The sequence below is a fragment of the Lolium rigidum genome, chromosome 4 (assembly GCF_022539505.1).
Source record: "Lolium rigidum isolate FL_2022 chromosome 4, APGP_CSIRO_Lrig_0.1, whole genome shotgun sequence".
In the NCBI taxonomy this organism is placed as follows: Eukaryota; Viridiplantae; Streptophyta; class Magnoliopsida; order Poales; family Poaceae; genus Lolium; species Lolium rigidum.
The window spans coordinates 97,314,620-97,327,654 of NC_061511.1; the positions used below are offsets into that span (position 1 = coordinate 97,314,620).

A 13,035-nucleotide genomic window follows, 5' to 3' on the forward strand; every position below is an offset into this window, starting at 1 on the left:
GCCGGTGCTGTTCGATTCGTCGTCCTCAAGGGCGACCCACACACCATCCAGAGGCTGTCGGACACCTTCGCCAACTTCGTCGCCGGCGACGGGCGCCCGGGCTCGCTGCATCTGCGGGAGGCTGCCTACGGATGCTGCCGGTGGATCGTGGGCGTGATCTACGATGCGCGCGGCAAGATGTACCTCCACATCGGTTGGGAGAAGTTCGCGCGCTACCACCGCCTCGAAGCCGGTGAGAGGGACATGAATCAAGGTGTTCGACGAGACGCATTGCAGCCGGCACTACCGCGGCGACAGCGCCGAGGAGGACGACGACTGATGAGTGTTGTTTCTTCGCAGTGAAAATATGCACGGAGGTTTCTGGTTGTTCTTCCTCGAAAGAACCAACATGGGCACCATCAACAGTTGGATTTTCCAGTTTGGGTGACTGGGTGTGCCTGCGAGTGTTCTTTCTTGGCAGTGAACACACGAAGTCTTCGATGCCCGGCCTAGTTAGGTTTAGTTATTTTGCAATGTTTTATATTTATGTCAACCATGGTTCAAACTATGTATTAGTTTGTGGAAAACCATGTTCCAAACTATGTCTTCGTGTAAACCAAGTTCCCAATTATTAGTTTGTGGAATGTTTCTTCTCTTTATTGAAATAAAAATGCAAACAAAAAACAAAAAGAGAGTATTTTAATGTTTGGGGGCGGCGTTTGAGAGATGCGGCTGGGGAGCGACGTCCCCAAACGCGGCACGAACGAAACATGTCCTCCAAACGTTCGCTCCGGTGCCGTTTGGGGGATGGTTTGGGGGACGCGACTGAAAATGCTCTAAAGCTTTCAATAAAGGGTTATGTGTTTTGCGCAAGTGATTACAACAAAATGTGGTGTTCTCTAAAAAACAAACCGATGTTGTGGTTCTATGCAAAATGTCACCAACATGTGTTACCAACATGTGTTGCTATCTGCTATTTCCTCTCGGAATCAGTCCTTCGTAAAAAACGCTTCGGACGGGCGGGCTGGAATTCGACTCCAGTTTCCGCACGACAATTCTAGACGCAACCAAACGAGCGAATTAAGGGCCCTAATTCCAATTTCACAATTCCAAACCTAATTCACTGCATTCAAACACAGTTAAGGATTTTGCATTGGAAGTGTCAACCACCATTTCTCATCTCTTTAATTTCTGCGTGAAGAGAGAAACACTTTTTCCTACTCTCTCCGATCCATGATACTAATATAGATGTATCTATATATATTTTAGTTCTAGATACATACATACTAGTGGCAAGTAATATGAACTTTAAAGTGCATTGACTAAGATATCCCCTTATTTGAGAACGGAGGAAGTACTTAGATTTGAAAATATGCATTGTTTACTACTGATCTATACTTTTGTCAAAGTTAAGTAACAAAATATTTTTAATCGAGATTCTGCATGTTTATGGGATACATCATTAACTACATGTGAATTTTTTCATGTTTAGTAAAATTGTAAATATGATTTTCGATTTCTAAAAAATAAAGGGATTATTGGAGCTTGGGAGCCGAAATCTCCCAAGTTGACTGCGCACGTGAATATAGTGGATCGATCGTTCACCGCTAAAAAATCGTGAAATTGATGCACTTCACATGATCACATCTGCAAAATCCTCTGTTCATCGCAGGCAAGAAATTCCTCATGCACAGAAACTTCCAATGTACTGTACTGTACATTAAGTAGGCAGTTAGCGTCAGGGACGGTGTCTTCTCTTCTCGCTTTCCCCGTCCAAATCCGAACCTGCTCCATAGTCCAAACCCCAACCCAAAGAAATGGAGGCGCTCGTGGTGCGGCGGCTCGGTGACCCCACGCTACCACCCGGCGGCGACGACTCGCCGTTCGAGGCCATCTCCGGTGAACAACCTGTTCCGGAGCTCTCGTCGCCGACGTCTGTGCGGGTGCGTGTGGCGGCGACCAGCCTCAACTTCGCGAACTTCCTGCAGGTGCAGGGCAAGTACCAGGAGCAACCCCCGCTGCCCTTCGTGCCAGGGTCAGACTACGCGGGCGTCGTCGACGCCGTCGGCCCCGGCGTGCGCAAATTCCGGCCCGGTGACCGGGTCTGCTCCCTCGCCACCGTCGGGTCCTTTGCCGAGTTCATCGTCACCGAGGAGAAGGGGCTGTGAGTTCGTTTTCCCTCTCCTGGCTGGTAATTTCTCTAGGAAGTTTACACTTTGTTGCTTTAGGTTCGGTCATTTGACGGAATACTGTACACGGGGTAAGAAAAGATGTGAGATTTATCTGTAGAGATCTAGGCGCCCGAAGTACTTTCTGTTGATCTGTTAGCATTTGGTCAAAATCATACTCACAGACTTGCACAAAGCTAAACCCAATGTTCAGAAAAATCAATTCAAAAAATTAGGCAAGTCTAAAATAGCAAAACCGTCTGTTGAATCGGGACCATCTTATTGTGTATCAGATTCTTAGTTCCTGATGGATGTGACCTGGTCGCTGCTGGAGCATTACCTGTTGCATTTGGTACGTCACACCTGGCCCTTGTCCACAGGGCTCAACTGAAGTCTGGTCAGGTGGGTTCCCCATTTGCTTCTTTCGTCTTTATGATATCCATTGTACTTGCATTCTATCTGTGTCATCCTTGATTGCACATTTAACTGGAGTTAATATTTCAGTCATGCCAAATTAAAACTCTTACAATTTGGACCGCAAATCTGACACATGAAGTACTTGTTCAATTCTTTTGTTTTTTGTATAATTTGTGAGTAGATTACTTAACTTCTTTGATTTCTCCATCTTGTTGATGTAATTACCATATTGCCTACGATTTATATGCACACGTTGTTTCTCTTAATATTTAGGCGAAATATATATATGTTAAGCCTGCAGATACCATCTTCCAATATAAGAGAGTAAAAGTGCATCAAAAGTCCTAAATATATTCAAGGGTGTCAACTGTCAAGTGAGTCCCAAAAGTTAGGAAATGCACATGAGTCCTAATAGTGTGCACCTTGAATATTTTTCAGATTCTGGTTCATTTTACTCAATATAGAAAGTAAGTTCAGTATCTAATGTAGTCTTAGGCTCCTGAGCTCCTCCCGGTACATTGGTGGTTCTCATTAATGTAAGTTTTAATTTCAGGTGCTACTTGTACTTGGTGCTGCCGGCGGTGTTGGGGTATCTGCTGTACAAATAGGAAAAGTTAGTGGTGCTATTGTTATTGCGGTTGCCAGGTGATTAGAACAAGCAACTAAATTATTCGATCGTTGTTACTTTTCTTTCGTGAACATAGGTCGTGGCTATGTACTTATGTTATTTGACTGTTTTTTTGGTTACCTAAATAATACTTGTCTTGATCTCAGGGGAATTGAGAAATTGCACTATCTCAAGTCCATAGGAGCTGATCATGTGGTTGACTCTAGCAAGGAGAATGTTATTGAGAGTGCCGAGTCCTTTTTAAAGGCTAGAGGTCTCAAAGGTGTTGACGTTTTATATGATCCTGTTGGGGGCAAACTTACTCAAGATAGTTTGAAACTTCTCAATTGGGGTGCACATATTCTGCTCATTGGATTTGCTAGTGGAGATGTTCCAGTTATTCGAGCTAACGTTGCACTTGTTAAGGTATACTAGTAAATTGCAAATGACGTTAAATTTAAGGCTGGTTTCTCGTTTAAAAGAGGTATACTAGTGCATTGAAACATGAAGGTGAAGGTCTTCTCGTTTATAAGTGGAATTGACTCAATGCTGGCTTCCTGTATTTAGTCTCACTTGTATGTGCTATAATTGATTGGTCTTCTTACTTAGAATAGGCATTTTGCCTTGACAGCCTCTAGCTTGCTAAATGAGCGACGCCAATAAATCTGTAAATTCCTGTAACATCATGTTGAAAGTAATTTGAGAATTTATCAGTCAGTACCATGGACAGCAATCCTATAAGTTTGCATCAAAATTATTTATGTGAGAAATTTCTAGTGCAATCAATCAATGTAAAGTTGTATTTAAGTAAAAAATTAGTTGATAGCACTAGAATATGAGATGGCAATATTGGGATATCAGTATATTTATACTTCACTGCACTTGAAAGGAACTTCAATAGTAAGGATACTTTTTTTTTGAAACGGGGGCAAAAAAGACTTTGCCCCAATCGATTAATTAAGGAGAAGTTTGAAGTTTACAAGACTGTAAAAGCGGAATTATTACAAAGTTTTACTCTCCTTATTACAAAGTAGTAAGGATACTGAATACTGATAGAACTGCTTTCTACTGAATTTATGCTTACTACGATTACTCGCTAATTGTGGCGTGATGTTTCAGAACTGGACAATTCATGGTCTGTACTGGGGAAGCTACTTAATTCATCGGCCAGCAGTACTCATTGACTCAGTCAACGAACTTCTGTCATGGCTCTCAAAGGGTTTGATAACAGCTAAAATCTCACACACCTACAGGCTCCCTGAGGTAAGCAACATGAAGTAACTTCACAATAGTTACATTGGGCCACGTGTGGTACTTGCCATCGCGTAATCTAACATATCTGGATGGCAGAACGTCTAAGGATATTTTGTGAACTACTGTTGTGTAACTTATAGTTGCAATTTTTCCTTTTGCATCATTTGACTGCTTACAAATTCATAGTATTTCTTGTCTGTGCTTGTGAGAATTGCTAGAACTGCTGGAAATAGTATCCATGAGAACATCATTTCTCCGTGGCTATGCTTCAATTGTACGGTTTTGTTAATAAAATGGAAATTGTCTACAGCAACTTTTAACCTAATCTTCTGGTTGTCATTAGTCTATTTCTGGTAAATGTTCATCAAGCTCTCCCTAACAAAATAATTTACAAGTTCATCCTCTAAGTTTGTATGGGGTAAATATGTAGAGCACTACCGTTAATAGCCAATTTTCACGATCATATTACACGGCTCTCGAATTGAGTCCAAAAAATCGCATGTATTTCTCGTGTTTTTTTTTTGTATGTGTCTTGTTGTAATTTATTGTTAATGTTTTGTACAGGCTCATCTCGCTTTTGCTGCCTTGAGAGATAGGAAGGCCGTTGGTAAAGTCATGCTTGTTATGGGTTCGTCAGCAAAATCAAGACTTTGATTCCCCTGGAAAGATTCCCTGGGAAAGCTTTGACATCTATTGTGGAATACCCTAGCACTTTATTGTCGGTGGTTATGATATCATCAGCAGTAGTGTGGATGACAGTGATGTGGTGTACATCCGTTCTTGAATAAAAGCTACAACGCGTGAAAGGGTTCATCTGTACACCATGTGTAGCAAATAGACACTTCTGAGACAATGCACTGGTGCGGGTGCACAGTAGTCCAAGTGAATAAGTATATGTAACAAAGGTGTTGAAACTGGGTAGCAACTAGCAAGACTTGTTGGTCGTCTCAACTTGATGGTTATGTATGGGTGTAGCAATATAGCATCATGCCCTTCGAGGCAAGGTATTAAACTCGAGCGGAATCTTTCCTGATCTAGCGCTAGTTAAACCCTGCTGTTATTCTCCTCGCTCCAAGCGCTGCTTTGGGTCAATCACGCCATCAAGGCAACTAGGCAAGTGTGCTCCAGCACTCCCTGTAGCCTGTGCTTGTGCACCGCATCCGTTGGATACCCCATGATGAAAGGTCATTCTTCGAATCGACCTCATTTATGATCTTCTGTAGGATGCCCATCTCGTATGAGGTTCCATCTTCTGTGTCCTCATCTCGGATAGATGATGTAGTCGATCGTCCACTTGGTTGAACAGATGAAAACACTGATGGTACCAGTGAGCGATCGTGTGCATAGTTATGGGATCGGGGTCCAATCCGGTTTTGGTTGGTTCCGAAACATAATTCCTTAAAAGGTGCTGCTGCCAACCGTGTGCATGATCATAGGGAAGAAGGTGTTGTCGACCGTGCACTCCACGCTGATATCGGGATAGTAAAGAGAAAAGAACGCCGCTCCGCTGGTTAGGTGTGCGGGAGCGCAAGCTAACCACCCAGGTTCGAGTCTTGAGGGCAACCCAGAATTTTTCTTCTATAAAAAATGCCAACGGATGCTAGTGGTTGGGTTTGTCTCTTTTTTTTTTTTTTGATACCGGGATAGCAAAGGATCTGCTGTTGGGGAAGGAGATGGTTAAGGAGGTGTTGTAGCCAATGGGGCCAGCAACTACGAGCATAGGGGACGGTGACGGTGAAGGATCTGGTGGTGGAGAGAACCATGCCGACGACGCAAACAAGGATCATCCATGTTTTGTTGTCAAATGATGGATATTACTACTAGACTGTTTTAGGGGTAGTGTTATATGTTTTTTTTACAAAATATACATTTATGAGTTATTAAAAATCCATGTTTGAGGAAAATTCATCCATCTTGTAACATTTCCTGTAGGAATATTTTTATCCAAGTAGTACATGTAGCATTATAAAATTAGGGGTATAATTCAATCTATAGTTGTAGATGTAGCAGGGCAAGCAGAAGTGTTTTTCTATGCCCTGGCCGAAAATTGCATTGCCGCAGCACCAAAATTCTCTGCCATGGTAGAAAAATCCATTGCCACGACAAATACTTTTCTCTTCCACGACTGAGAATTGCAATGAAGTGGCAATAATCCATTGGTATTGCAACTTGATAGTTCTAGGAGTAGTTGGAGTACGAATACACTTCCTCTGTTCTTTTTTATAAGACCTTTTGGAACCCTTAATTGGCTTGTCAAATGTTTTATAGAAGGGAATGGAGGGAGTATATATTTTTTTTTTGAATATGTACAACTATTATCAATGTTCCATGAAAATGCATCCATGATGTAGCATTGCGAGTAGAAGGTTGAAAGATCGAAATTTAGGAGGCACATGAATGATTTTAAAATTCCTTACGCCGAACTGGATTTCCGTGAATATCAGACCTATCTATACAAACCTTCTAACGAAACAAACTCAAAGACGAAGCATGTCCAGAATCGACTCTCCTGTGCTCATTTCCACTTGTTAATTGGCACATACAATTCTTCAAGCAAGCTCAGATATATTCAAAGATTTATTCCACACACAAATATTATCCCACTAAGATGAAGAATCAGATTGATAGCTCGTATCTGCGCAGGATGATTACAGCTTACCATTTTTTAGAGTAAATTTCAAACAGAGAAAAACTGCATGCTTCATAGTCTTAGTTGCGCTAAATTCCAGAGTAAACCAAGAAATAGGTGAAGCTAACAAAAGGTCAGGACCTGTTTGTTTAAATAAACTAAACATCACATTTGTTGCTAACAAAAATACCAAAATCCTAATGGTACAAGCAACAAAGGGTAGTATAAACTGTTCTAAATCATGCCACCTATGATGCTGGTTAAATAAGCCAAAAATCCTAGTTTTACTGGAATGGCAAATAAAGAATTTTTTTGTGTGAACATGTATGCATTATATGATGTAAAAGGGGTAGTAGATGGAACAGTCTTTATTACCAATCTCATTATGTAAATTTGGGGATACATGGTGAGAACTGTGTATTCTGCTACTCAGGGATCCTCCTCCTCCTCGAAATAGGCTTTCGCCCTGCTTTATAAATAAAGCAACTGCTACTCAGGGATCACAGAGGTATGTACTGTGATAACTGTGAAACTGTGGATTTCCTATACTGGCAATATTTACCCTCTCTTTTATAAATCATTTTAGCATCATACAGTAGAAGTTATCTTCAAAGGGCAAGTCTCCTGCAAGTTTACATGGATAGAATCAATTTTCATTGCATCTTCCAGCTCATCTATTTGACTATTTGTCAGAGAATCAGACTGGCATGTAGATTTTTACTAAGAAATGATTTAACGGTGTTAATATTAACTGCTTAAGAAACAATCCACTTACATCAGATTCCGCTGTTCCTACAGCGATGGTCAAAGGAACATTTGATTCTTCTGCTCCTGGCAACTGTAGTTGGTACATGTCGATCCCCCACAATCACTATATGGTGGACGTATGATCAGCCCAAGAAACACAAACATTCCCTCTGACTCCATGCAGGCACCATCAAGTGAGCACACTTGGAGTCATAAATTAGTCTCCAAACAGTTTGAGATTGAGGGCTTTTATGTGCATTCGTTCACTCGTCATGAAATATTTCAAGTCCAAAACATCAGAAAACCCACCATCTGAAACCATAGCCCATTGTTACTTCAAGAAAGATCCTGAATCACATGGAAGGAATATAAGATAGACAGTTAATTTTATCTTGCAGCAGTATATTAGTGTTTACTGTAAAAAGACTAAACAATAAAATGAGCACTCTTCTGGCTCTTATAACCTTCCAGGAGATTCCTAACACAAGCGCATCCAAATTGAGAACTTAACAATGCCAAAAGTCATGTACAGAACAGCAGTTGTTTGGTGTATGTGCCTAACTCGAAGTTGCATCAAAGAAATAGAAACTATAATGTTACATTCAATTACACACAAGCCTGCAAAATCTAAAGACGTACCCGCTTCTAGCACAAAGAAAAAATCCAGTATTTGATTCTACTCCTCGGTGTAAAACTATTTTATTACTGGGGGAAAGTGCTGGCTTCCGACTGTCAACGGTGAAAACTCAAATGGTTTTAGATCCTGGAAGTTTTCAATTGGAACTTTGAACTGGATATTACCAAAATTTGGTCGGTCGGTAGCTTACGATTATGATTGGAAACGTAAAGTGAACTACACTAAACCAGAACATTTGTATATTCCATATAACAGTGTCTCCAGTGAAAAATACCATTTTGAACCCCCTGGTTTCAACCCCCCCCCCTCCTGCAAAAGTTGGTTCGTTAATACATCATAACAGTGGGAGACACAAACAAGGTCTGGAGTCAACTAATCCCATGTTTTAGTTGCAAGAGGTCAGAACATAACAATAATTATATTCCATAGGTTTTAGATGAAATGATAACACTGCAAATTATTTAGTTATAACTTACACAGAAGGTTACAAATCATGGCTCTGCCACTACATCATATGCTTCTCCATGTCATTGATGCTGAAGCTGATCTTGAGGTTCTTATCATACCATGGTGTAGAACCACAAGTCGATGGAGAGATTGCTTTGTACCCAGTTAGAGTCGCTAAGCGCTGTCTGGGAGCAGTCAATGTGGTTGGTGAGAGCAAACTTGCCGAAGACAACATTTGGAATTGACTGACTCCACTGGCCATAGTTGGACTTATGAAGGTCAAGAAAAACGGATATGTGAACCTTGCTAGTGATGAGCAGGATCTGGGAGGGAATGGTGTTGATGACGACTTGGGTGCCAAACGCTGAAGGGGAACCAAGCTTGGAGGTGGTGTTCATGGTTGGGAGGAGGATGGGCATCAGAAGCTTGAGACAGATAAGAGATTATGACAGGAAAGAGTCTGATACTATGATGGAGGCTAAGATGAGATCTAGACGTACACTCATTAGATTCATCTTCAGTCTGTACTTTATTCATGTACAAAACTGTGCATAACTAAGTAAGAGATAATCTAGCCAGTAGATCCATAAGAAACGACTTGGTATGGCCGTATGAGAGTATATCATGCACTAAATTTAATGGTACCATGGTTCTGGTTTACATTCTGTCACCCACGAATATTCGAATACTGATTAAGAGAAAGTAGAATGCATATAATTTCTAACAAGGGTTGAAGAATGGTAATGCAACACGCCAATTCGGTAAAGGTCCATGAAGCAAGGGTCATCTGGAGACGGAGGGTATGGCTCCATGTAGCAAGGGCTGGCTGGACATGTCACCAGGGATCTTATCTAGAAACATAGGCCCAGTCTAAACCATTACCAGATTGTGGAACGAGTTAACCAGTTCATATTTACTTCTACATTTTCATATGGTACTTGACTGAAGAAATGAAGTCTTGGAAACGACTGGGCCTAACCAGGATATCTAAACTGCACCCAGTACAACGAAAAGGTATCCATCCACTTCAGTAGCACAACCATGAGGACACCTATTGAAAACTATACTAATTTAGTTTATGTTTACGTTAAGCCCCAAACCCCCAACAACAAACACAGAGGATATATGATACACCGTAAAAATCATGTCGTAATTTTGACAAGAGAAATATTTGTCGTACTGATATAGAGGGAAGTGGCCCCTGAGAAATGTCTTCCATATCATACCTTGAAGAAAAATCTTCCAACAGAAAGTAGTTGCATGCACAAAAAGGCATGTAGATCGAAGCAATGAACAATCTGCATAACTTGGCACCATAGAGCTGACACCATGGCTCATCCAGAACTCATGCCAGCACCAGATGTCAGTTGTTTCCATCTTTCTTGTGCATAATTTGAGCCCTTGAAATTAAACCTTTCTCTACAAGTATGCTGATATCTGGAGAAGTTCTTCCATCTTTAGAAAGCTCTTCAACTGCTTTATTTACTAGTCCTACCATCTTCAAATCATCACAGTGTGTCATGTCTTTTTGGAGAATCTCTTTCAAAAGCTCACATCCTTTAGTGGCATTTCCATTTGATATCAAACCATTTATAAAATATAAGCAGGAAAAAGTATCTAACTCAAAACCTTTCGTCATCATCTCATCATAGTAGGTCAGTGCAGTCTCTACTCGACCACACTTGCACAATCCATTAACAAAAGCGCTATATGCTATCTTATTTGGAGCACAACCTTTATCACTCATTTTGTGCCACAAACCAATGGCTTCGTCAGGTCTTCCAGCAGTACAGAGTCCATCTATCAAGCTTGTATATGTAACTACTGTTGGTGACTCTTCTTCATCAGCCATTTTATTTAAGCAATCAACCGCTTTTTCAATATTTCCAGACTTGCACCAAACATCAATCATAAGGTTGTAGGTAACAATAGAAGGAAACAGGCCCTTCTCCAACATCTCCTCCATAATTTCTTGTGCCTCGTTCAATTTACCTGATATACGAAACCCATTTATCAAGATATTATGTGCTACCACATCAGGAAGATAATATTTGGCAGAAATGTCACGGAAGATCCCTAACGCATTGTCCACTTCACCGGCTTTACACAGTCCATTCATGGCAGCGGAGTATGTCACTATGTCAGGAAGAAAACCCATTTTGAGCATTTCTTCTAGAAATTCAAGGGCTTCTGTTATCCTGCCACTGAAGCAAAGTTGTTGCACCATCTCTGTGCAGTTCTTTATCCATGGTTTATGTCCATTTGTGCGCATCTCCCCCAGTAAATCAAGAGCACCATTTGGATCTTTTCTCCTGCAAATGCCATAAAATAACGAATTGTATGTGAACTCTGAGGGTATCACACGAAGATCCTTCATTTGGTTAAGCAATTCGTATCCTTCATCTAACCTATCTAAATTGCACAACTCATAGATCAAATCATTAAACATCAATAGCTTTCCCTTGCAGCCAAAGCTAACCATGTCCTTTATAAGAGCTAAGGCATCATCCAACTTCTTAACCTTACAAAGGCCACACACAACAATGTTGAAGGAATCAGAGTTTGGCTTAACATCCTGACCGGTATCAACCACATGTGCACCAACAGTCAAACCTTCACTAATATCCTGAACACCACATATCATTGAGGTGAGCAACCGATAAGCTGCTTCTGCCTGCCCATGGTTAACAAGTCCTTCTAATAGCACATTGTACAGTGAGATAACACCGCTAGGTTTCAACTGCGCAGCATTTTCATTGATAAACGGGCCAACAATGGCAAAATCTCCTTCATGGCAGAATGCCTCAACCATCTTCTTGAGCAAGCGGACATCAGGAGCAACCTCACTACTTTTCATGTCCTCAAATAATTTTACCGCTTTTCCTATTTCTTTGTCTTTGCAGAGACCCTCAATTAAGACACTGTACATCGACAAATCAGCGACAAACCCATAAGTGGCCATCTTGTCAAACATTTCAATGGCTTTATCAACCCTGCGCTGCTTTACAAAGCCATGGACTAGCACGCTCAATGTCTTCTCACTTGGCCTCATCCCCAGTGCCTCCATCCTCCCCAGCAGCTCGACCGCCCCGTCCACTTTTCCCCACTTGCTGAAAGCCACCGCCAGCATCGTGAGCACACGCTCGTCCACCCAACCACACTGGCTCATCCTCTGGAACACGCCATCGGCGCCATCTGGACGACCTGCATTGCAGTAGCACTGCAGGAGCGAGGTGAGCGTGTACTTATCAACACTCCCCTCACCACACGTCGCCACCATCTCCCGGAGCCTTGCCTCCGCATCGTCTGCACGGCCTGCCTTGGCCAGGGCGTCAAGAAGGCAGTTGAAGGTGTAGGAGTTGGGCGCGCAGCCGAGGTGCGTCCTCGCGCCGTCAAAGACGAGCGCGGCGGTGTCGGGAAGTCCGGCGGCGCCGAGGCAGCGGAGAAGGAACCCAAGCGCGCCGGGCGTCATGGAGCAGCCCGCGGCGAGCGCTCTAGTGGCGAGGCGTTCAAGGTGAGCGGATTGGTGGCGCGGCAGGCGTGAGGCCATGGCGTTGAGCGAGTAGCAGGAGTGGCGGAAGCCCGGCTGCTCGTCGGCCCAGCTGAAGAAGTCTAGCGCGTGGCGCCAGGAGGGGAGGCGCACGAGGACGGACTCGGCAGCCGGAGCGGTGAGGTGGGCGGCGAGGCGGCGGAGGCGGTCCGCGTCGCGGGAGGCGCGCGGGCGAGCGAATTCGTCGAGCAGGTGGTGGGCGAGGTTGGACGGGGGCGCCGACGAGGGATCTCCCGAGGGGGGAGCAACGGCAGACAAGGACCGGAGGAAGGAGGAGGACGCCGGCACGCGGGCGAGGCGGCGGAGAGCCATTTAAGACGGTCGCAGTGGAGTGAGGTGGGAGGTTGCCAGAGCCGGCGGCGGGGACGAGCTCGTGCGAGTTTGGTCCGAAGGGTGAAAAAGTTTGAGCAAATTATGGAGGGGAGCTTGATTTAAAGGAATTCCATATGAGTTTTGAATACTAGGTTTCTTTTTTTTTCCTTATGTGCACCGTTTTATTTGTAGAAATGATATCCCTAGGAAAGTATGCAATTTTTAAGTTTACGTTGCACTATGTTTTGGAGAAAATTTTCATCCACTCAACCCTCATGTTACAATTTT

At 42.8% G+C, this 13,035-nt stretch overlaps 2 protein-coding genes across 2 annotated transcripts; one reads left to right on the forward strand and one right to left on the reverse strand.

Annotated features, from left to right (window-relative positions):
* Positions 1-1,762: 1,762 nt before the first annotated feature.
* Positions 1,763-5,458, forward strand: LOC124649885 (quinone oxidoreductase-like protein 2 homolog). The gene is made up of 6 exons (XM_047189454.1): positions 1,763-2,143; positions 2,441-2,549; positions 3,118-3,209; positions 3,339-3,597; positions 4,291-4,434; positions 4,990-5,458. The coding sequence occupies exons 1-6, from the start codon at positions 1,797-1,799 to the stop codon at positions 5,077-5,079; spliced, it is 1,041 nt and encodes a 346-aa protein (XP_047045410.1). The 5' UTR covers positions 1,763-1,796; the 3' UTR covers positions 5,080-5,458.
* A 1,982-nt stretch (positions 5,459-7,440) lies between these two features.
* LOC124650036 (putative pentatricopeptide repeat-containing protein At5g08310, mitochondrial) lies at positions 7,441-11,817 on the reverse strand. Its single transcript, XM_047189603.1, has 3 exons — positions 10,112-11,817; positions 7,830-8,149; positions 7,441-7,678 (listed from the first exon to the last, which is right to left on the reverse strand). Exon 1 carries the CDS (start codon positions 11,812-11,814, stop codon positions 10,249-10,251), a length of 1,566 nt encoding a protein of 521 aa, XP_047045559.1. The 5' UTR covers positions 11,815-11,817; the 3' UTR covers positions 7,441-7,678; positions 7,830-8,149; positions 10,112-10,248.
* Between the last annotated feature and the right edge of the window lie 1,218 nt (positions 11,818-13,035).

Excerpts from the sequence above, each read along its gene's own strand:
- LOC124650036 (XM_047189603.1), bottom strand. The coding sequence starts at position 11,814 with ATGTACAGTGTCTTAATTGAGGGTCTCTGCAAAGACAAAGAAATAGGA.
- LOC124649885 (XM_047189454.1), top strand. The coding sequence starts at position 1,797 with ATGGAGGCGCTCGTGGTGCGGCGGCTCGGTGACCCCACGCTACCACCC. Across the intron at positions 2,144-2,440 it reads GTCACCGAGGAGAAGGGGCT|ATTCTTAGTTCCTGATGGAT; the intron begins GTGAGTTCGTTT and ends ATTGTGTATCAG. Across the intron at positions 2,550-3,117 it reads CTCAACTGAAGTCTGGTCAG|GTGCTACTTGTACTTGGTGC; the intron begins GTGGGTTCCCCA and ends TTTTAATTTCAG.